The 25,314-nt window shown below is 38.2% G+C and overlaps 1 protein-coding gene across 6 annotated transcripts; it reads left to right on the top strand.

Moving 5' to 3' along the window:
- Positions 1-151: 151 nt before the first annotated feature.
- Positions 152-24,539, top strand: HNRNPR (heterogeneous nuclear ribonucleoprotein R). Of its 6 annotated transcripts, none has more exons than XM_070763690.1 (11): positions 152-288; positions 9,442-9,607; positions 12,069-12,187; positions 12,533-12,640; positions 14,205-14,318; positions 15,386-15,562; positions 15,979-16,114; positions 18,049-18,254; positions 20,240-20,389; positions 21,879-22,000; positions 23,222-24,539. In XM_070763690.1, the coding sequence occupies exons 1-11, from the start codon at positions 214-216 to the stop codon at positions 23,832-23,834; spliced, it is 1,986 nt and encodes a 661-aa protein (XP_070619791.1). In that variant the 5' UTR covers positions 152-213; the 3' UTR covers positions 23,835-24,539. The 6 variants fall into 6 exon arrangements, with proteins under 6 accessions (XP_070619791.1, XP_070619789.1, XP_070619790.1 ...); XM_070763688.1 differs by having other exon boundaries at positions 20,228-20,389; XM_070763689.1 differs by having other exon boundaries at positions 9,439-9,607.
- The last annotated feature ends 775 nt before the right edge of the window (positions 24,540-25,314 follow it).

The following is a 25,314-nucleotide window of genomic DNA, read 5'->3' as shown; positions in this document are numbered from 1 at the left end:
CATATTTTATCGCTTGATCGGATTGGCCAGAAGGCGCCCTGGGCCCGATTGGCTAGAGAGAGAAAAATCACCGTCGGGTCCAGCCTCCCGGCCTCGATAGGAAAGCCGGCCCGTCCTTCTGGAAACCCTGCGTTCCGATTGGTCCGCCCCAACTCAGTCCCTGGAAACAGTTCCGGGAAACCCCTCGCGTTGCCGGGATCGCTCGGGCCGTCCATGAGGGGAGGGAAGAGGAGGAGCGCGCGCCATTTGCAGCCGCTGCTCCAGCCGCGCCGCGCAGGTCCCGCTCCGGTGAGTCTTTGCCAAGGACGCGCCCGGGCCGAGCCAACCCGGCGGCGGCGGCGGCGGAGGAGGTGGTGGTGGCGGCGGCGGCGCGTGTGTCTTGCGTCGGATGGGGTGGGCGGGGAAGCAACCGGCGGGGCGAGGCCCAGGGGGCGCTGCGAGGGCGCTCCGGGAGCCTTTTGTGGCCGCATCGCGCCAGCCCTGCGGCTGCACCGGGCCGAGAAAAAGCCCCGCTTTCGCCGTAGAGACCGTGTCGGGTTGGCTTGATCAGCGCTCGCTGGGCCTTAGCGGAGGAGAATGAGCGGCCGGCCTCCTTCCCCGCCTGGGCCTCCTCACCCGGCTTGCGGGCTTCACCTCCATCGGAGGAAGGGGGGCGTAAGCGACGACTTCGCGCCAGGTTTGCAGCGCTTGTTTCTGGCCGGGCTGTGCAATTAAACCGCCGGGAAACAAAAGCTTTGCTTTTGCTGCCCCTCGTTCTCCTTCCGCGGGTAGAAACGCCGGGTGGAAGCATTGCCGCCCGGAGGTGATGCAAGTGATCGGACCGTCCGGTGGAAATCAGGGGGCCGAATCGTCAATAGATAAAACCAGTGTTTCCCAACCTTGGCCACTTGAAGATATCTGGACTTCAACTCCCAGAATTCCCCAGCCAGCGAATGCACCAATGAACACATTGCGAATGCTGGCTGGGGAATTCTGGGAGTTGAAGTCCAGATATCTTCAAGTGGCCAAGGTTGGGAAACACTGGATAAAACATGCGAGGGATGGACGGGTGTGATGGCAAGACGAGGCCGCCGGCTTAAGATCGGTGGCCTTGCTTGGCCGGTTAGAAATCTTGTGCGGTGTGGATCGAGCTCCTCTGCGGCTCTGTTAGGACATCGGCGTTGAAGCCCTGATTTCCGAAAGAATAATAATAATAATAAAATCCGTGCAAAAATTTGTACTGCAGCATGCGATGTTTTTTCCTCCCCATTGGAATCTGATGCGGCTTTCAGTTTTTAAAAGGCTGCAGGGATGTAGTTTTCCAGTGACTTTTTCTACACGCCCATCTCCGGTAATGAATGATCTCAAGTTATTTCAGTGGGTGGTTTGTTTGGTTGGTTTTCCCCATGCTGTCAAATTGGGAATGGACGGATTGATAATTCTGGTTCTTGAGGCAATGGGGAGGCTGTTTGAAAGTTGTTTCCAAAAAAATTGAAAGCTTATGCTTCTCATTGGGACGGGGGAATTCTTAGCGAGTTAAGTTTCTTCTGTGTGGAATTCGAATTCTTTATTGGCCGAGTGTGATTGGAAACACAAGGAATTTGTTTTGGTGCATATGCTCTTGGTATATAAAAGAAAATATAGATTTGTCAAGAATCATGGGATACAACACTTAATGATTGTCATAGGGGTCAAATAAGCAACAAAGAAACAATCAATATTAATAAAAATCTTAGGAGACAAGCAACAAGTTACAGTCATACAGTCCTAAGTGGGAGGAAAAGGATGATAGGAAGGATGACAAAAAAATTAGTAGAAATAGAAGTGCAGACTTAGTAAAAAGTTTGACAGTGTTTGTCAAAGAGGGAATTATTTGTTTAGTAGAATGGTGTGCAGTGCTCTGTAGTAATGTTTTGAGGGTAGGCGTTGAAACAATTTGTGTCCAGGATGCAAAGGGTCAGTAAATATTTTCACTGCCCTCTTTGATTCGTGCAGTATACAGGTCCTCAATGGAAGGCAGGTTTCTGCAGTACTCTGGTACACTTCTGCATCAAGATTATTCACTCAAGTAGTGGTGCTGCAGAGGTTAAAGATGATACATTAGAATGCTTTGAAGGCTGTACTGTATATATGTAGGAAATAACATTACACCCCAGTAAAACAGTTTGATGAGAATTTCTATACCTTTACTGTCTAATTCTGCCATTTTAAAGCGGAGAACAATGGCAAGGTTTTCAAAAAAAAAATTCAAGGACCCTCTGTAAATCTTGAATTATGCAGTATTCTTTTGGGTTCTAAACTTTCCATTTGGGAAAGTTGAATAACGGATCAACTTTCTGCTGCCAAAATATTCCATATGTATTTTTTGGCAATATAGCTTATACTTCTGCAGTTAATAGCATATACAGTACATCTTATTTGGAAATTTTATGTGTATTGGCAAAGCTGCAGAGGTTCCACTTTTAATTTAAATTTCCTTCATCATTTCTTCAAGCTTTGTTGTCTTATGAGGATAAGTGAAATCAGGATTTTTAAAATTACTATTGATTGATATCTGTTTGGCATTCTGTGGGCAAAATGTGATACCATTCTTGTGGTATGCTTGCAACTTTATTCACTTTAATGCTGTTGATTAAATTTTATAGTAGGGTTTTTGCTAGCTATTTAAAAAATAAACTTTGTATTACTGTTGTTGTCTTAGGACATGCCTTCATTTTTTAAAAATCAAAATCACGCCATGCCAAGAAGCAATTGAGCTGGATTAGGCCTCTAGTTCAGATAAGTTTGACTAAACCATTTTAACGTATACTGCTGAAAAAAATAAAGGGAACACTCAAATAACACATTCTAGAGCTGAATGAATAAAATATTCTCATTTAATACTTTGTTTCGTACAAAGTTGAATGTGCACAACAGCATATGAAATTGATTGTCAATCAGTGTTGCTTCCCAGGTGGACAGTTTGATTTCACAGAAGTTTGATTTACTTGGAGTTATATTGTGTTGTTTAAGTGTTTCCTTTAATTTTTTTGAGCAGTGTATTTTGAATAGATATGGTTATGGTTATACAGTCTTGCATTGATCAGGATATGCAACCTAGCAATCAGGCTGCACTTGTATAACTGAAACTGGCTGGAGCATCAATGTTTTAGAGTGGCTTGCCATACTTCATGTAATAATAAAGTACAGAAGACATTCTTTAATAATAGATCTTTCAGGTGGCCTCGCAAAACAGAATTCATCTTGCAAAAACATCTCTTCACTATGCCACCAATTTTATAGGATATAACAGCACATAGATTTTGCTGAAGTATTGTAATAAGTACAAATGCGGAAACAGAAGTGGAAAGCAGAATGACAACTAGTCAAGTCTGGAGGAGAGGATTACCGGTAGTTTGCTGATTAGTTTGCACAGGTGAAAGAAATGTAGAGTTTGGTATTATAAATGAAGCATTCTCAGATTTCTTCAATGTCCTGCTTATGCATGTTATTTCTGACATTGCGCTGTACTCTTTTAAGTACTCTGTCAAGTGTGGCACAAAGTGCAATAATTAAGTTTAGAACTTGGGTGAATTGTGAGAGGCAAAATAGTGCCTGTCAAATCTAGTGAAAGAAAAGTCAGAAGTCTTGTTTGCTTTTTGCCTAGTTTCCACATTTGGGGGTGGAAACCAGATCACTCTCAAGCTACTTGTCTTAGGTGTTAATGTGAAGGCAAAAGTTTATGGAGGAGGACACGTATGATAACACAAATTCATATGAGATCTGATAGAAACTGCTGTAGTTGGTGCAAGCCCTGTTCTTCCGTAGCCAAAGGGTGTAAAATTATTGTATGTCCTTGGAGAGGGGCGGCATACAAATCTAATAAATTATTATTATTATTAATTATTATTATGATGTGTACATCTATGGCTTTTCTATATCTTGGTTCATGGGTCCTCAAACTATAGCCCAGGGGCCTCATGCGGCCTGACAAAGCCATTAATTTGGCCTGCACAGGACCATGCATATTGCCCCACCCACCCTTCGGCGGAGTGCAGGACTTATCTTCACGAGCCCCATGGGCTGGAACTGAAAGGTAAGGCCAACAATTTTGGCTTGCAGAGATGTTCTGAAGGTGAAGGAGGTGAAAAATGGGGTGCACAGACACCTCAGGAGGCCTCTCCCTCCTCCAGAACATAGAAAGACAGAGAAGAGACAGAGGGAGATTTCTCAAGCTCCTTGGAGCTGAGAAGAATCGCTGCAAAACTGAGTTTCCTGAAATCGACTACTAGACTCCTACAATCAAAAGAGTAACATGCAAACAAAAGCAAATAAAACACTCCCAAGAGCAAAACAAATCAAAATTAAATTTGTGTACATTGTTTAATGGACTGTTAAATTGGCCAAACCCACCTAGTCACATGACCTGGCCATGTTCACCCAGTCACATGACCACCTAGCCCCACACGCCCACCTGGTCCGCCCCCCATTGTCTGAGGGACCGTGAATTGTCCCCCTGATTAAAAAGTTTGAGGACCCGTTTTCGTTGAATGAGATTACTTAATTCTGATGCGTTAACATGATGCACTAATCAATATTTCTTTAGATTTTGCATAGCATGTTGTATAAATCCTGCTTGTGAACAATGATTATTATTTAGCATAGTGTGTGAACTTAGTTTATTTAGTATCAATTAGTGGAAGGACATATTAATTGACAGAATGGTTCAAGACGTTTACGTGGCTTTTAATGGCATATTACAGATCAATTCCAATGGCACAGACAAAAATTAAGCTTGATTTCCCTAAATTTGCATTTCTTTAAAATTAAATAGAATTCATATTATTCCTCTGCAATACCTTGGGCTGCATGAGGTCTCGGTTATGTCTAAGAGCAATGCATCAACAAGGTTCTGTTACAAAATACAAATTACCTCTACTTAAGAACTTAATTCGTTCTGTGACCAGGTTCTTAAGTAGAAAAGTTTGTAAGTAGAAGCTATTTTTCCCATAGGAATCAACGTAAAAACAAATAATGCGTGCAAACCCATTAGGAAAGAAATAAAAGCTCAGAATTTGGGTGGGAAGAGGAGGAGGAAGAAGAGGAGGAGGAGGACAGTCGCTGCTGAAGGAAGAAGTTGAGGTGAGGGGAATTTTTAAAAATCCAAAACTTTAAGGCTTAAAAAAAAAGAGGGACTCTGAGGTGGCGAGGAGGAGCACGCGCCTCCCATACACATGGCACAAGGCGGCCTTCCATACACTGCGCCAGAGAGAAAAACCCAGGCGGGCGAGAGGGGGAGTACCACCAAAAGGCTCCTCTGACAGCCCAGAGAAGCCCGAGATGGCCGGAATTAAAGGGGGAATGGTAGGAAACTGGCCAGGCCTTCCGGCTGCTCTCAAATTTCCTGAGAAATTTTTCCGGGCTCGGGTTGTTAAGTAGAAAATGGTTCTTAAGAAGAGGCAAAAAAATCTTGAACATCTGGTTCTTATCTAGAAAAGTTCTTAAGTAGAGCTGTTCTTAAGTAGAGCTACCACTGTACAGTAATCTGGCCTATATTTGTAGAAATAGGACTGCAATTTAAATGTTTGAAGAATACTCTTATTATCTCATTTATTTTTCTTCTGCTCACATGTGTCCTATTCTCAGACACTGCTGGACAAAAATCCCTGTAGTTTTCTGGTCAAAGTTTTCACAAGTAACTTGCCATTGTCTCCTTCCTATAACTGATAGAGAAGGACTGGCCCAAGGTCACCCAACTGGCTTTATGCCTAAAGCCAGATTAGAATATCAAACTGGCACACTCATTGTACTGGAACACAAATTGTATTTTCTAATATTATGTGGCATCTGATAGCAAATTCCTACATATGGAAAACACTACTTCTGTGTGAAACTCATAATTCAGTGAGCTTTAGATCTTTGGCACCTTCTGTCACTATGAGAATAGTGGGCTCTTGAGTTATTTCCTGGTAAACCTGTATTCTTATTGTAACACTTCATACCAGTAAAAATTTTGTAGACTTATTTGAATAAAGAATTTTCTAAATCTAATTTTTTACATTGAGGAAGTGTAATATGAATTGAGTGCATATAGTCTTGAATGTGGTACTTATTAGTTGCGGAAAACTACCAGTCTGTTATAATGGGAGTTATCTAAATAACATCAGTTTGATGAAACTTATTTCCTTGTTAAAAAAAAAATCATATTTCCTTTTTTTTAATGCTCCAAATGTTTTTTCTAGAGATTACCTTTACTTTAGTAGCATTGCTGTTTTGTTGTGGAAAACACTTGAAAGGCCATTGCTGTCATTAGAACAACAGAAACATCTAGAACAAATGTGTATTGTTTAAGTTGATCAAATTCACACCAGTCTTTGTTGGATAATAGTTTTGTGGTTATTGCTATAAAACTATTTAATTCTCCTGTGAGCTGCTAAGGAGAGTCTAAGCATTGGAACAAACTCTGGTCGGTTGTTAGGGACTGGGTTTAATTTTAATTTGAAGGATGCCCTCTATGTGCTTGACTGGTCAGTTTTCAAAACCTAGTCGGATAGAATGGATGTTTCCATTTTCTCTCTCCCAGTTTCTGAATTTTAAATAGCAACTGACCCTTTCCAGCAACTCTCCTCAGCTGCATTTTCTCTTCCACCTTTGAAGGCGTTTTCAAGATGGTGTGCAGGTTAACTGCCACGCTTCGCAGGCAGCCAGAGTCTCTGCCCCAACTGGGCTAAACTCTTGGAAGTGGAAATATTTGCAGCAGCAAAGATTTGCCTTTCCTCTGCAGCTGCATTGGCTGTGGTGGCATTTTTCAGCAGTTCCCAGCAGTTCCCAGGAGGTCTTATTTCGACAGACTTCTCCTTAGCAGCACACAGGAGAACTACCGTTAGTTTACCTGAATGGTTTTCTCTGTGCACTGCAGGGAGAGTCCAAACCCTCCCTTGCTTTGTGCGGCCCAGGGTGGCAACCTTCTACTTGGGCGTGTACTACATCAGATATTTCTCTACGTTTTCATTTGAAAACTGATTAGTCAAGCAGATAGAGGGCGTATTTCAAACTAAAACTAAACTCAGTCCCTAACAACCAACTTGTTTGTTCCTATGCTTGGACTCTCCCCTCAGCGCATAGAGAAGACTGTTCACGTAAGCTTGTTGTACTGTTCACGTACTTCTTGTTCATCTTGAATTATTTATTTATTTATTATTAATTGGAGTTATATGCCGTCCCTCAACGTGGACTCGGGGCGGCTTACAACATTTTAATAAAAAATACAGTAGATAAAACATTCTAGGCCAATTAATAGGATAATAACTTTTTAAAAATTCTTAAAACTAAACATTTAGAAATCAAAAAGTCACACACCTACTCTCATTCCAGATACATTCATTGGGCAGAGGCTGGGGTCTAATGACCCCAAGCTTTGCGACATAAATATGTTTTCAAATTATTACGGAAGGCAAGGAGGGTGGGGGCAGTGCAAATCTCTGGGGTGAGTTGATTCCAGAGGGCCGGGGCTCCCACAGAGAAAGCTCTTTCCCTAGGCCAACATTGTCCGGTTGATGGGACCCTGAGGAGACCAAGTCTGTGGGACCTAACTGGACGCTGGGATTCATACAGCAGAAGGCGGTCCTTATTTAAGGTTTCTGAAGCCGTACACAAGTTACAAATCAAAATAATTCTGTCAGAAGATTCGGAAAAGCTGTTGAGACAATAGTACCATAGGAAGGTACCACTGTTGAGTAGTTGTACCATAGGAGGGTTGAGACAATAGTACCATAGGAGGGTACTACTGAGTAGAAGTGGGCACAAAACAGAAATATGGTCCATTTATGAGACCAGCACCTTGTAACATGGGAGTTAAGGGACATTCTCTCCATATTTCTTTCCCCTTAGCTGCTGTTGATGGCCTTGCTTTCCCCCCACTATGGAAGACCTCATGCCTCTGGTGTTTCTGGGTTCCCAAGAGGGTATCCATCCTTTGCATATCCCTATTACTGTGCTGTTACAAGAAATAACCTTAATTATTTGTGAGAAATTGTTTTTCATAGTTAGATACCCTCAAACTAATGGGATGCAGATGTTATCTTTGGAGGTGATGGGAATTGTATGGCAACACATCTGGAAAGCATCAAGCTGGGAGTGCTTGGTATAAGATTCAGTACAGCTTTTGTTGTCTAAATACACTGATTTGGGGACATGAAGTATATAACTTAGGGCTGTGATACTGCAACTTGAAAGAAATGTAAAAAAATTATTGGACATTTTGCAAAAGTAGTAGAAATTAATGATATTTGTTATAGTAGAAGAGTATGCTGATATCTGCAACCAAAATGCATATTGTAATGCAAGTTCTACAGTTTTATGATTATGGTTTACTAAATGGTTTCTTGATGTTGATGTAGTTGTTTCAAAGCAAGCAAGTTGTTTTAAAGCAAGCAAGGACTACGGATTAAGTTTTTTTATGACTTGCTTCTAATTATAATGAACGTTTCTGCTTGGAGGGATGCCTTTAAGTTGCATGAAGTATATGAAGAGCTAGTTATAGTATTCATGATTTAGAAGCCATAACCTTCATTTTATATCTCTTAAATTGAATTGAATGTTTTAGTAAATTCATAGTTGTTTATCTTTTCTGCTAATATGACACAGTCAATCGTTATCTTTAGCAGGGTTTATATTGTCTGTCTGTCTGTTGTGACCAAATAACAAACTCCAGGTCAATACCATCAAATAGGAATTAGAAAAATCCACAAAAATCACTTGAAAAGATAGTGTTTTTTTAAAAAATTGGTATTTGCCATCTTACTGACTTTTGCATCAAATTTTTCCTATTGATCCCAAAAATTGAAAGTGCAGTCTTCCCTTTACTCTCTAATATGGGACATGCAGAGTTCAATACAAGTTCATCTTGTTAGTATGTGATGTGTAATTTGTTTATTGACTGTTCTACTTGTGCAAACTTAATTTGGCATATTCTTTTCTTTCTTTTTTTCAAAAAAAAAAGTTCCGGAAATCAGTGTGTGTTGAAGCTGTACAGTGTCTTTTATGTAACAAAATATTGATTTTGAGCATGGAAGGAAGCCAGGAAAATATGGGAAAGATGGAAAGCAAGTATTGATTGACATGTGTATCTTTAGCTGGCCTTGTTGAATTTTGTACTGAATACGCTGATCAAAAATGTCTGTGAGGCCAAGGGAATAATGGTGGATGTTTGTGCATTCCAATATCCTTCGCCTCTTACAATAATGTAAATTAATCACACAAAAATAAAAAGTAGATTCTTTGTACATGAAGTACTTAAAATTGGTCCATTTTTCCATGTACATGCTCCACAGTATTTCAGGACTGTATTTTCTATTGAAATTAGGCGAGTTGTATTATAAAGTCACTGGCAGTATGTTTACAGTTAGTTTAGATAAATGCATTGTCCTTCAAATTAGTTATTTCTGGCTTTATGTAATGTAGCTCCTGAATTTTTTCCAGCAGCATAATAAAATGGCTAATCAGGTGAATGGTAATGCGGTACAGTTAAAAGAAGAGGAAGAACCAATGGATACTTCCAGTGTTACTCACACAGAACACTACAAGACACTGATAGAGGCAGGCCTCCCACAGAAGGTGGCAGAAAGACTTGATGAAATATTTCAGACAGGTATAATATGCATTTCTTGTTTCTGATTGGTTATAAAAGTGAAGGCAAAACAAAAATTCAAAATCTTTAGGCTTTAAAGATGAAAACTGCTGTATTATGCACTGTGTAGCTATGAATGTATTGCTGCTTTCACTTTGAGGTTGAAGATATCAACAGTACCTTAGGCCAGTGTTTTTCAACCAGTGTGCCGCGGCACACTAGTGTGCCGTGAGACATGGTCAGGTGTGCCGCGAAGCTCAGAGAGAAAACAAGAGAGAAAGAAAGCAAGAGAGAGAGAAAGCAAGAGAGAGAGAAAGAAAGCAAGAGAGGGAAAAAGCAAGAGAGAGAGAAAGAAAGCAAGAGAGAGAGAAAGAAAGCAAGAGAGAGAGAAAGCAAGAGAAAGAAAGCAAGAGAAAGAAAGAACAAGAGAGAGAGAGAACAAGGGAAAGAGAGAGAGAAAGAAAGCAAGAGAGGGAAAGAGAGGGAGGGAAGGAGAGAGACAGAGAAAGACATAGAGGGAGGTAGGGAGGGAGAGATAAAGAGAGCAAAAAAGAGGAAGGAAGAAAGAAAGGGATGGAGAGACAGAGAAAGAAAGAGGAAGGAAGGGAGAGAAAGGGAGGGAGAAAGAAATAGAGCGAAGGGGAGGAAGAGAGAGAGAGAGAATTTTTTTGTCCAAACTTTTTTTTAGCGCCCCCCCCCCCCCTCAATGTGCCCCAGGGTTTCGTAAATGTAAAAAAGGTGCTGTGGCTCAAAAAAGGTTGAAAATCACTGCCTTAGGCCTTTAGGACACTGTAACTGTTTCATAGATTCTCCCAAATAAAGGAGGACGTTGCTGTCTACTGAACTGTATTTTTTCCCCCAACATTATAATAATTTGCTTTTGTACTTTGCTACCATCCCCAATTTATAGTGCTTAGGCTAAACATAGTATTTCAGTAGGTGATTTAAGGAGGGGAAGTGACTTGCTTGGCTTCCTTAGGGTCTATATGTTTGTCTATATCCTAGTGAATAGTCTTAATTTATTTAAGTCATCATATTGAAGTATTTAGTTTTATGATCATTGCTTGAATCATATTTATCTTACTTGGAGCAAGTGGCTTGTGTATTTTAAAAAGAGATGACACCAAAGAATTTTAGGATGCACCTACTTTTTTGCTGTGAAAAGAGACAGTTTCTCTTCTTTAGTTTGTGTGTGGCGAACATAGTTAGATAAGTAAATAGAATTCCTTCATTCCCTTGCCTCAAATATTTCAGAAAGAAGATTTAACCTGTCTTCTTTTTCTAAAGTTCTAGAATGTTTTAAGATAATTCAAAATAATACCACGTCCGTCTTTATTATGATGGTATTTTGATTCAGGTGGTAATCTGTCTCAAAAGACGGTGCCAATGAATGTCTGATATGGTAGTGCTGTCTCCTTAGAGAGATACTTCTCTAGGGTTGAACTAATATTCACATAGTGGCTTGAGTATAGTTGTGCGAAAAGGGAATGTAAAGATACAAGTTCAAAACTTTATTGCCTGGCTTCAATATATTCGTAGAGATGTATCTTCATGTGTAAAATTTAAAATTTTAACCCAATTAGGTCTGTTAATGTACAGTAGTTGGATACTTCTCATTTCATATAATTTTAAAAAATCATGATTTTTAATCCGAGTTTTGTCCATGTAAAAGTGATGCAGGGACTTTCCACATTGCAAGATCAACTCTGAAATTGCAGTCTCATGGCTCTGCTGCTATATTTTGTGCTTTAGAGTAGGGTGTTTCAGTGTTAAAAACGTTAAATATTAAAAACACCTATGCTATATTTCTTGAAAGATTGTGCCAGTATCTGACATTTCACTATTTAAATGCAAGTTTAATGGAACTTGCAATGCTCTACATTTTATAATATGTTCTCCTAAGTCTTTCATTATAGAGAAGAAACTGTATCCTGTATATCAGGGCTGGCCCTACTGTATGTAGGTCTGTACCTGTGTGCTTAAAATTAAGGTATTGAAGGTGCATAACAGGGCTCAAAATAATGGAGAGGAAAGGGATGGCAAAAATTCAAAAAACAGTAATTGTAATACCTACTTTTTGTAAACAAGTAACATTTTCTGATGAAGAGTGGGAAGTGGGCTTTATAAATTATTCCAATAACTGGTACAGCACATTGTGGTAAAATGATAGAATTGTTTCCTTATCTATGACTTGTAATGACGCCATTTGAAAGGGGGAAAAAACCTTAAAAGCTCTGAAACCCGATTTTGTTTTTAGAAATCTGTGAGCCAGAGCCTGTTATTTCAAACCCTGATATGGAAGATTATTTTGCTTACAAAATGATTCCCACATTTCTGGGGAAATAGCTTTTAACCTGACATTATTAATTAGTAAATTAATATTATTTTGATTTTAGCAAAGCACAGTAGGCTTTAGAAAATAACTTGTATTTATATAGTTAAATAGGAATCTGTAATGTTTTCCTATTTTTAATTTTTTTAGGATTGGTATCTTATGTTGATCTTGATGAGAGAGCAATAGATGCTCTCAGGGAATTTAACGAAGAAGGCGCCCTCTCTGTATTACAGCAGTTTAAGGAAAGTGACCTGTCGCATGTACAGGTAAGGTAAGAGCTTCTGTGGTGTGAAGAAATAGATCCACAGTGTAATGCAGTGCAACAAATAGGAACAAACATGACTGAATTCAGATTTAATTTTCCCCCACAGCAAGACTGTGTTTCCATTCAAATATTAAAAGTAAAATATAGCAGTGCCTATGAGTATTAGTGCCTTGTATTGTCGTGATAATCGAACTTCTGGTTTCCTTTAATATTAATATATCAAGTGATGTTATATTCAAGGTACTGGTTGCTTCTTAGGGTGTAATTAAGCATTATTCAAGCTTCAGTGACTTCAGATTATTTTTAATGCCTTCTGCTTCACTTCTTTCTTTAATTATATCCACAGAACAAAAGTGCATTTTTATGTGGAGTTATGAAGACTTATAGACAGAGAGAGAAACAAGGAAGCAAAGTACAAGAATCAACAAAAGGGCCAGACGAAGTAAAAATTAAGGTAATATATATGCAGTTATTAATATGAAAGCAAATAAAAGTGGAACTTATTCTAAGGAGTAAAGAATTGTATCACAAAATCCTCCATTCTTCTTTTATAATAAACTGAGTCTTCGGAGAGGGGCGGCATACAAATATAATAAATTAAAATAATAATAATAATAATAATAATAATAATAATTATTATTATTATTATTATTATTATTATTACTACAAATGTAGATTGGCAGAAATATCTAAAATATAAGCTGAGAAGAATTACCTGTATCTTGGTGGGGGGGGTTTCAGTTTCTAACAGCTGCATATTTAGAATAACATACATATTTCGTGCACTCTTTTAGTGCCTGATAATGAAGTTTGGAAATCCCCCCCTTGAACACTTTTCCAATTTGGAGAGCATAACAAAGCTATTTACTATACTAAGACAGTTTCTTGACTATTGTTAGTAAAGATTATGTGTCTTCAGCAAAGTGCATATGCTGGAAGTAAAGTTTCAGCCTGCGACAGAGAAATAACGGGCAAGCTTAATAGAAAATACTAAATACTGCACTTTGGAGGCACTGGGAGGGTGGAGGAGCAGCTACGAAGACCTGGCTTTGCCGGCAGGTCTGGGGGCCATGAATTGTACATCTTTCAGGGCCAAATTGTGTTGAATGATATACAGTGGTATCTCTACTTAAGAACTCAATTCATTCTGTGACCAGGTTCTTAAGTAGAAAGGTTTGTAAGAAGAAGCAATTTTTCCCATAGGAATCAATGTAAAAGCAAATAATGTGTGCAAACCCATTAGGAAAGAAATAAAAGCTCGGAATTTGGGTGGGAGGAGGAGGAGAAAGAAGAGGGGGAGGACAGTTGGTGCCGAAGGAAGAACGTGAGGTGAGGGGAATAAAAAAAAATCCAAAACTTTAAGGCTTAAAATAAAAAAAAGAGGGACTTTGAGGCGGCGAGGAGGAGCACGTGCCTCTCATACACCTAGTGTGAGGTTGCCTCCCATACACTACACCAGAGAGAGAGAAACCCAGGTGGGTGAGAGGGGGGAACCTCACGCTCCTTTGACCGAAAGGCGACTGCTGCTGCTGCTGCTACCTGCTTCCTCTTCCTTCCCATGCTGAAATGCTCCCCTCTCCTCTTGCTCTCTCGCTTTGTAGCCGACGCCTTTCCTTCACTGTGGTGACTCCTCGGTTTGGCTGAAGACGAGTTGATCTGGCTAAGCATGATTGTAATGTTACCATGGTAGAAACTATTTAGTGGCATGTTAAGAAACCTTATCAGACAAATATAATTCCAGCGGTAGCAAAAGTGATGGTTTTTACCATCCTTAGTTGATATTTCTGCATTTCTCTTGCAAGCAATTAATTTTTGCAAATGTGTTCTAGAATATGAAGCAGTGGGGGAAATGTTCTATTGAAAGGATTATTATTGTTGTTGTTATTGTTACTGTTATTATTATTTATTAGACTTGTATGCCGCCCCTCTACGAGGACCCAGAGCGGATTCCTTGAGGTGAAGTGTTGTTTTTCCCCTATTGACCCTTGCTCTCTCTTTTTTTACTTTTAAAAATTCAGGCTTTGCTAGAACGAACTGGTTATACTTTGGATGTGACCACAGGACAACGGAAATATGGTGGACCTCCCCCAGATACTGTCTACTCAGGAGCTCAGCCTGGCATTGGAACAGAGGTTTGCACATGCAGTTTACATGTCTAAATAAGATTATTTTGACCTTAATTATACTAAATAAACAAATTGGAATGATTACAAGTAGTCCTCAATTTACAACTACAATGGAGCCCCAAATTTCCGTTGCTAAACAAGACAGTTAAGCAAGTGGTATCTTATTTTACTATCTCTAAATCACTGTGGTTGTTAAATGAATAATGTGGTCATTAAATGAATAATGTGGTCATTCGCAAACATGTGACCTGGAATAGTGAAACAGAAATAAATACATGCCAGTTTCCAAGCACCCAAATTTTGATCATGTGATCACTGAAGCGCTTCAAGTTTTAAACGCGAAAACTGGTCATAAGTCACTTTCAGTAGTGTAACATTGAATAGTCGCTAAAGAAATTGCTATAAATTGAGAACTATCTGTATTTTATAAATTAAGTAAATCATTAAGTTAAATTTAGCTTTATCAAAGATACCATTACTAACTTTAAAGTTTCTAAAACATGGAAATTGCAAGTTAGTTTTCTCTAGGAAGTGGAAGTGCAGATGGATTGTTGAAAAGTAATAATAATAATAATAATTAATAATAATGATAATAATAATAATAATAATAATAATTTATTAGACTTGTATGCCGTCCGTCTCCGAAGAACTTTTAACAGTACGGATTATCAGAGTTAAAGTATGCATGATGTAATGATAGAAATGTTTTTGAAAGCTCTTTTCTCTTGTAAACCAGATGACTATGGTTTATGATACTTGAAGCAGTTCATATTTATGACTGTTTTCAGTTACTTTTCTGTACAAAGGTACAAGATTCATAATGAGGACTATACTGTGATGCTGGACGTACTGCATATGGCCTATGAAAGTCCTGAGGACGGCTCCGAGGCCACCCCCAAATAAGACTTAATTTGATAGGCGGAATAAATTAGCAATTGGAGAGAGATAAATTCATATTAACTACCTTTAATTAACTTATTTTAATGTTCCCAAGAAGACTGCATATTCATGATCAGATTAAAAGCTCTAAGGTACCTTTTAGTTCTTGTTAACAAATATTGATTCTCTTTCAGGTTTTTGTTGGAAAAATTCCTAGAGACTTATACGAAGATGAATTGGTGCCACTCTTTGAAAAGGCAGGCCCACTTTGGGATTTGCGACTCATGATGGATCCACTTTCTGGACAGAACCGAGGCTACGCTTTTATCACATTTTGTACCAAAGATGCAGCACAGGAAGCTGTTAAGTTGGTGAGTGTTCCGTCATAAGACCAAGTACGGTGCAAATTAGAAAGTAAGTATTCATCTTACGATGTAGAAATTGTTAGAGTCTATAGTCTCACTTTTATCCCAATTTTTTTCTCAGTTAAACTGATCGTGTTTGGGTGTTTGTTTTGTATTTATAGATAATGTTGGCTGCAATATGTAAGTTGCTTGATGATGAGATGGATGGCATACAAATTTTAAATAAATAAATAGCAAAATAAATTTCATTGGAAACTAAATCTTACTTACAGCTTTTAAAACTCTTCATTTTGGCCCTGCGAAGGCTACTAAATGATGTAAACATCTAGTCATTTAATCAATATAGGCCAGTAGGGTTTGCTGGTGTCTGTATTTTAATAAGCTGAAAGTTCATGGGAAATGTTTAATTGTTTTTCTTTCAGTGTGATAACTATGAAATTCGGCCTGGAAAACACCTTGGTGTATGCATCTCAGTGGCAAATAATAGGCTATTTGTAGGATCAATTCCCAAAAACAAAACAAAGGAGAACATACTAGAAGAATTCAGCAAAGTCACGGGTGAGGAGATGCGGGCATGTGCTTCTGTAAAAAACGGCTTTAATGTAGCTTAACTTCTAAATTTAGAGGCTACCAGATTCCTGGGTAACTGCAGGAGGCTTACAAATTAAAAAATGCCAATAAAAACGAATGTATGTATATAAAAAAGAAACCTGGCTGATAACACTAGACCAGTGGTTCCCAACATGGGGCCCATGCCCCACCAGGGGGCAATTTGATTTTTTTAATGGAGACAATTGGAATCTTGTTTAAACCACGTGAGTAGTTCATTTTTTGAATAGTAAGAATTATATGTCGGGGCAGGGGGAGAGCATCAGGATTTTAGAGATGCTTAGGTGGGGCATGACCCAAAAAAGGTTGGAAACCATCCATTAGATTATAACAAATTAAATCATGCCTAAAAATGAAATGCTAAATAAGCTTGGAACCTTGATATGCTTTCATTAAAGGTTTAGGGAAATAATTACGATTTTGAATTTAATTTCAGGTTATATGTAGGTTTTCATATGAAAGTCTCACTAATTTGGCAGAAGATGAGCTACTTTCATTTGTAAATTTTCAATACAATGCTAACACGACATATTATTCTGTTGTTTTGTTTTCATTTTTTATTATTATTGTTTTTAATGCTTTTATTTGCTGGTCTGTGGTTGTAAGAAAAATTGATTGATTTTCATTTTGGCATAGAAGAAAAACATGGCACAGTTTTTGAACTATAGACACTTTTTATGTTTTTAATTTCAGACACTTTAGTTGTTTAGGTTAGATGGAAAGAGCAAGAAAGCCAGCAGGTCCATTTTTGAAAGAATTGATACCTTGCACCAGAACTGCAAGCAATTGCATCTTTCATGAGTCTACAAATAGTGATGAGATCAGTAACATTTTCATATAGCAGAAAAGCTTGGAAAATTGGTTCAAAATAATATCAAAGTCTAGCCAAGCCACTTGAAGTAGTCTTCGGAGAAGGGCGGCATACAAATCTAAATAATAATAATAATAATAATAATAATAATAATAATAATAATAATGATAATAATAATAATAATAATAATTCCTACCTGTGATTCAGAAGAACATTTCCTTACTCTTTTTGTTTTTTAAATATACATCATATCAGTATATGAACAGTATGTCCTCTGGGTATAATTCATTTTGATACAAACATAAATAATGATAATCTCAATAATTGTTATATTAATCAAATTAATATAATCCCAGAATTAATATACAGTACATGATTTTTTAAGAAAATAATTCAGTATTTCAGTATTCCATTTTAATGCCATTGAAGTTATAAATATATATGTAATGCCATCTTTCACCCTCTTTCCCATCAAATTGTTACTTTTATTATATAAAAAGGAGGGGAAACAAATTAATAATAATAATAATAATAATAATAATAATAATTTATTAGATTTGTATGCCGCCCCTCTCCGAAGACTTGGGGCGACTTATTATATTATATCTCCTAATACTCCCCCTAAATCAGGTCACTATTACTAATTCTAATATATAAAGGTGTGTATTCTTATTTCTTCCTCTATACATTTCTAATAAATATTTCCTTATTCTGAATACCTGGTATCAGCTAGGTTAACGCGATGAGTCTGTTTTTGCCATTTTATAAAAATGACAAGTCACGCGATGTGATTTTTCATTTCTATGCTGCTGGATCAGGGAACATCAACTTTTTATCTCTCTGCCAGTAGCAAATGTGGTATTATAACAGTAAATAGAGTAAAAAGAGCAACTTTGTAGAATCTTTTCCTTTATGCTCGCCAAAAGGTGTATTTTCACAGAGCATTAAGTTAAGCAATTCAAGTCTCCAGCATATTTAGTAGTCTATCTTGAAATCTCTTTTTTTAAAAATTACCTTTTCAAATGAGAAAAGTTTTAAGTCTTCCGTAATTTATCAGGTCTTTTCTTAACAGAGGGTTTAGTTGATGTAATCTTGTATCATCAACCTGACGATAAAAAGAAGAATCGAGGGTTCTGCTTCCTTGAATATGAAGATCACAAATCAGCAGCTCAAGCTCGACGCCGATTGATGAGCGGGAAAGTGAAAGTCTGGGGAAATGTCGTGACGGTGGAATGGGCTGACCCGGTAGAGGAGCCAGATCCAGAAGTCATGGCAAAGGTAGTAAAGTAGAATAGAATAGAATTCTTTATTGGCCAAGTGTGATTGGATACACATGGAATTTGTCTTTGATGCATATGCTCTCAGTGTACATAAAAGAAAATATAAATTTGTCAAGAATCATGAAGTACAAACACTTAATGATTGTCATAGGGTTCAGATAAGCAATCAGAAATGAAGGCATGCAGCCCTCCTTCAGTGGGTCGCCCTCTAGGAAGGCACTGCATGCCATAATTGTCACATCAGAATGAAATGACAGAGAGAATGTTTTCTCGATGGGAGGACGACCTTGAATGGATCCAGGTCTCTCCTATTTATTGTGTATTCACAGTTCTGACATGTAGTACAGAATAACCAATTGCGAACGCCACATACATTTAAACCATTCTCCAGCAACTATTTACTTGTGTACCTTATAAGGCAAGCTTCTCTTTAAGTAATAAACAAAGGCTACATTCCTTGCCTTTTCCCATAGATTGTGTGATTGCAAAGGAATGTCAGTAATGCATCCTTATATGGAAGTTCTATGGGTTTAATTGCTTCGTGGTCATGGATTCTGCAGAATGCTTGCTCAGCCTGGGCTGCCTTTCCATAGAGGAAGAATTAAGATTTTAATCAGCACATAATTTAGGCTTAAAACATCACTCTCCAGCAATATTTTATTTCCAAATTTCAGTGCTTAAAAATCTAGGAAACAATATTAATATAAATTGTAAGGATACAAGCAACAAGTTACAGTCATAGTAGCTAAATCTGCACAATCTGAATTAAACTTCACCAGCAGATTTATTTATTTATTCTTTCTGATTATCTCTAGAGCAGGGGTCTCCAACCTTGGCAAAAATGGCTGAGGAAGTCTGGGAGTTGAAGTCCACAAGACTTAAAGTTGCCAAGTTTGGAGACCTCTGCTGGGGGAGGGGGGAGGCTGGTTAGGTCATTTGTCGCTCAGAAGGGACAAACTTGCAAGAATGCCATTATGTATGTGTATGTTTGTATCAGGTGAAATCCAGCAGGTTCTGTCAGGTTCCGGAGAATTGTAGCGGAAATTTTGCGTAGTTCGGAGAACTGGTAAATACTACCTCCGGCTGGCCACAGAGTTGGGGGGGAATGGGGATTTTGCGGTACCCTTCTCCTGGAGTTGGGAGGAAATGGGGATTTTGTAGTATCCTTTCCCTTCCACACCCAACAAGCCACGCCCGCGGAACCAGTAGTAAAAAAAATTGGATTTCACCACTGGTTTGTATGCATATAAACAATATATTATTTGTATCTGGTATAAAGTAATTTCTAGGTGTTTTCAAAGATGATTCTTCTAAGCATCAGGGATCCTTTTTCTCTGGATTACATCCTGAAGCACACCATTTCAGCAGCACTCTTACAGTTTTTCATTAGTTTGATAGCTGAGTTAGAAAGCAGAGTATTTGTTAATCAATGCCTATTGTTTAGAAACTGGTTGTTAAAATTGAGGAAAAGGGAAATATTGTTATCTTCCATTTAGAATCTTAAGAGGGAGGGGTAAAGACTTTTACTGAACAATTTGTATAGAGTAAACATTGTTATATATATTGTTTTAGTTGCCACCGTTCATAGTAAAAATAAAGATAAGAGTTGAAAAAACTCTTATAATCAAAGTAGTTAGAAATCTCTTCTCTTGGCAGTTTTGCATTACTTGAATGAATGTGGGGATTGTTTTCCAGAGCAGCATGACTGGAAACTATTATCCAAAGGTTTTTTTTTTAAAGTATCCTGTGACCTTTTCCCCACCTGAATAAGGTAAAAAGGGAACAAGGTTTTTGCCTCTGGTATCTTATAGCTTAGAGAAAGTTGACAATCCTGAGTTTATTTAAAAACAGTTTACTGCACCGCAGATGTTTCTGTTTAATAATCGTGTCTTGAATATTTTGTCCAAGGATAATCTCAAGCACAAGAGGAATTTGGCCTTACAGACAGCTTAAATTTTAAATAAATGCCAGTTTTTTTCACAGGTGAAAGTTCTGTTTGTGAGGAATTTGGCCACTACAGTGACAGAGGAAATATTGGAGAAATCGTTTTCAGAATTTGGAAAGCTGGAAAGAGTGAAGAAATTAAAAGATTATGCTTTCGTTCATTTTGAAGATAGGGGAGCAGCAGTTAAGGTAGGTAACATTGTTATTAAGGAAAAATAGGTTGCCCAGAATTTACAGAACATCTACAGACTTTTTTCTCATATGGAGTGAGTTTTAATTAGATGTCCTCTTCTACGTAGTTGTGCCACCATTTCTTCTGTTCTTATGATTTATTCCTTGACTTTCTAAACAAGAAACATGCTTCTATTACTGTTTTGGAGTATGGAGCAGCCTGACACTTCCTTTCCTTGCTTAGTAAGAAACATTAATGCTAATATAATTTTCATCTTTTAACAGTTTCTCCAGGGGTAAATTCTATCCACTTCCCACATTGAACTCAGATTTATTCTGACAAAATATACTTTACAGTTGCAGAGTAATGGCCTTTTGGCAAATCTCATCCTCCATGTTTATTCTAATAATCACAGTTGTAACTGACTTCTCTATTATACTGATAGAAAAAATAATAATGGATTAAAATAACACTCTTTGGATTTCATGATCCCTACCTTTCATTGCAGATTAATGTTTGCTAATTCCCCTCTTGGAAGGGGAGGCGTTGGTCAGTAGTGAAATATCAGGTTCTGGAAAGTCCAATTGAAATGATTTACTAATCATGTCTAGGCACAGGAATCTCCTTAACTAACAATTACTACCTGCTGGAGATTAGCTAGGGGTCCACAGAATTGAAAGAAGATTGGATTTTTTTGCTTATGGCTACATAGGGATTCAAGGCTGATCCCTCCTTTAACTCCTTCCAGGGGACATGTAAGGGCTAATTCGGGAAGAAAGGACAATCAATCTATTTTAAATAAATTTATTTATTTATTTATTAGATTTGTATGCCACCCCTCAGAGAGGGGCGGTATACAAATCTAATAAATAAATAAATAAAGTTCTTTGTGCAGTAAAAGATATTACAGTGGTCAAACTGTTGGGGAGCTCCAGATTTAAATCTACTATCCTCTACAAAAGCTCAGATGGACATTTAGATTTTATGACTGGGGGGGAATCAGTGAGAATGAGATTCTGAGCACCGGTACGGAATGTGGAATATATTAATATAGGTTTCTGTTTCTTGATTTTTGAAAACTCTTCTTTCTCACAATATGTTTTAAAATTTTATTAAGCAAATGTTACAGCTGCAAAATAGCATTTAGAGCCTTGCAACTTCAAATTCTAAGAGATTTCCATTTCCTGCACTGCCTGTCTTTGCCTCGCCCCAAAGTTTCTCTTCCCTCTCGGCCTTGCATGCTCCCAAAAGGCAAGGCAAGAATTGCAGACTTTCCTGTTGCATTGTTTCTTACAAGGGCCCGTGTATTGCATTTTCCTCCCAGGAAAGGTTTGACGTCTTGTTTTGAAACGAAAGAGCTAAAATGAGAAATGCAGTACGTAAAAGTTGAGATTTTGTAGGTTGAAAAATATTTGGACTTGGGAACTGAAAAGTGGGAAATGCTGAAGTGACGTTATGTTCTCAAATACAATTTCAATGTCTTTTTTCCCCTCCTTTTCAAAATAGGCCATGAATGAAATGAACGGAAAAGAGGTAGAGGGGGAAGAAATTGAAATAGTGTTAGCCAAGCCTCCAGATAAGAAAAGAAAAGAGCGCCAAGCTGCCAGACAAGCCTCTAGAAGTACTGCGTAAGTGTTAAAACTTCAGTAAACTGAAATCTAGCTGTAAAGGCACAATCAGATTATTATCCCTTCCTCTAGATGGAACACTTAATTTACTCAGTCCCATCTATTGAAATTTATTCCGACTTCTAAAAAGGCTGGAGAATGGTACACCTTAAGGCAGCGGTCCCCAAACTACGGCCCGCAGGCCGGATGCGGCCCGCTGATGTCTTTTAACCGGCCCGCGGCAGCACACGAGATTTTACCGATCGATATAATAAGAGGGAGAAATAGAGAGGGAGAGAGAAATGAAGAGGAGAGATAGAAAGGGAGATATAGAGAAAGGGGGAGAGAGAGAAAGTGTGAGAGATACAAAGAGGGAGAGTTCGAAAGAGAGTGAGTGAGAGAAAGAGAAGAGAGAGAGAGAGAAAGAAAGAGGGAGAGATAGAAAGAGAGAGAGAGAAATGAGAAAATGATGGAGGGAAAGAACAAGGGAGAGGAAAATGAAACAAATGAGAGAAAAGGAAGAGGAAAGAGAAGTGGAGAAGAAGGAGGGAGGGAAGGAACGAGAAATGGAGTTTGTTGATTTAAGTTTAAATTTACTTGTTAATAAAGAAGTATAAATTACTTTATTACTTAATTATTAATTACTTATTACTTCTTCTTTATTGTATTGTATTTGTTCCCATTTTGTTTTTTACTTTAAATAAGGTATGTGCAGTGTGCATAGGGATTTGTTCATTTTTTTTTATAGTCCGTCCCTCCAACAGTCTGAGGGACAGTGAACTGGCCCCCTGTGTAAAAGGTTTGGGGACCCCTGCCTTAAGGTGTACTAATTGGTATATGTCAGTGCCAACAAGAAAAAAAATATCCACATTTATTGCTCCTCCCATGGGCTGGAGAGGTGGAGGCCAATTTTGTCAGATGGTTTAAAGTTGTGCATGCTGGCTGAGGACTTCTGGGAGTTGAAGTCCACAAGTCATAAAGTTGCCAAGATCGGAAACCTCAGACTTAGAGCAAATCCAATAGTATGCTTAAAAGTAATTGTTTCCATGGCAAATCAAATGTGGTCTTCCTGGAAAGTTCAGTGGAGAAAGCTGGGATCTCTTTCCTCTGTCCCCATCTGCCTAAATCTGAAAAGTTATTCTCTTTATAAACTGGATTCTTTAAACTAGAAAAAGACTTGAAACCGATGTTGTTGAAAAAACACACAACAAATGTGCTATTATTTCCCCCCCTCCTCACCAGGTATGAAGACTATTATTACTATCCTCCACCTCGTATGCCACCTCCTATTAGAGGCCGAGGTCGTGGAGGGAGAGGCGGCTATGGCTACCCCCCAGATTACTATGGCTATGAAGATTATTACGATGATTATTATGGCTATGACTATCATGACTACCGTGGTGGCTACGAAGATCCTTACTATGGCTACGATGATGGCTATGCGATAAGAGGAAGAGGAGGAGGAGGAGGAAGGGGTGGGCGAGGCGCACCTCCACCACCTAGGGGGCGGGGAGCACCACCACCAAGAGGTAGAGCTGGCTATTCCCAGAGGGGGGCACCCATGGGACCACCAAGAGGAGCCAGGGGCGGGAGGGGCCCTGCTCAGCAGCAGAGAGGACGTGGTGCTCGTGGAGCCAGGGGCAACCGTGGGGGCAACGTGGGAGGCAAGAGAAAAGCCGATGGTTACAACCAGCCCGATTCCAAGCGCCGTCAGACCAACAACCAGCAGAACTGGGGCTCGCAGCCTATCGCTCAGCAGCCGCTTCAACAAGGTGGAGACTATGCCGGTAACTATGGTTACAATAATGACAACCAGGAATTTTATCAGGATACTTATGGGCAGCAGTGGAAGTAAGACCAATAAGGAGGGCATGGGAATATTGACAAGATAAGAATTTGGCTATAGTTCTACATCCTTCCAAAAAATTGGCTTATTGTTTCATTCTTCAATAGTGATTGGCTGCCATGTGTATTGGGCTGAAGAATCACTCTATTATGTATATATTCAAGTCTTTTCTCCCCCCCCCCCCCTTCCTTTTCTCATAAATGCACTTGGACATTACTGAGCTTGCAGATTTCCCAAACATAGTTTGGGGATAACAATGCTTTTTATCGTTTTAGGCTTCATTTTAGCAGTTTATTAGCAAGGATGGGCAACACTGTTAAATCATGATTTTTACAAACCTTCTGTTTTTTGGACAGTTTCTTTTCTTTCTTTTTCCCTCTTTTTTCTTTTTGGATTTGGGATAGATTACATAGGCTTCTGCTGTACATAAAATAAAGCTAGTACTTTTTGTCTTCGTAGTTTTAAGGAATTTTAAAAAAAATTAAGTTTTCTTGTATTGAAAAAAAAAATAACATGATTGTATGTTTTGCATTCCTAGAAGTAGGTTAACTGTGTTTTTAAATTGTTATGACTTCACACCTTTTTGAAAATCTGCCCTACAAATTTGTTTGGCCTAAACGTCAAATCCGTGGCAATTTGTTCCTTGATGTGATTGTATTTCCAATTTCTTGTTCATGTAAGATTTCAATAAAACTCAAAAACCTATTCAAAACATTACCTATTTCAAATTCCATTGTGTCCTAAAAGATTATTTTATTGGTGATCCTTGCAAGAAACATTTTTTTAAAAAACTGCCTATGTGAGTGATCAAATTCATGAAAAATTCTTGCGATTTCCAACAGTTGGCAATGGTGGCATGTGAGACAGCGCTAGGTCCAGTAAAATCAAATTGAAATGTATTAATTGGTACTGTAATCTGGTTGCATTTAACAGTGAATTGGTTGCTTTCTTAACAGCTTTAAATATATTTGAAAACTTGCATTTAAGCCCTTTTTCAGTCAGTTGCGAAAGATATACTGTGTATGAAGAAGTCCATAAATTTAACCTATCTCACTTTATTCATATGGATCATATCCAATAACTCCAGCACAATTGGATAATTCTCAACTATAAAACAATAAATAATACGGTCAGTTTTACTTTAAAGAGACTGATTCAAACAAAGATACGAATTTGGTTGTAAATTTTTCAACAAATGTAAAATTTTGATGCTAGAGATAACTAATATTATTAAAAATAGTTAGATTTCACATCTTGTCAAAGGAATGATTTCAAATGCAAATTTCCATTAATTTGGGATATTGCTAGGGTTTTTTTTTCCTACTCAGGCTATTCCATTCATTTTTTGTGTGGACCATTTTATATTTTAACATGCTTTATTCTCATGCTTGTTCCATCTCTTGTCTTTGCACTTTTCTATGTTGCTGTGATGTGCATTTGGGGGTTTTTTGGGGGGGGGGGACAAAATCAACCACTTGAAATTTATAAG

Source organism: Erythrolamprus reginae, chromosome 11, assembly GCF_031021105.1.
Source record: "Erythrolamprus reginae isolate rEryReg1 chromosome 11, rEryReg1.hap1, whole genome shotgun sequence".
Taxonomy (NCBI): Eukaryota; Metazoa; Chordata; class Lepidosauria; order Squamata; family Dipsadidae; genus Erythrolamprus; species Erythrolamprus reginae.
The sequence above is the reverse complement of the archived record's forward strand: the minus strand, read 5'-3'. Positions and strand labels throughout refer to the sequence as shown.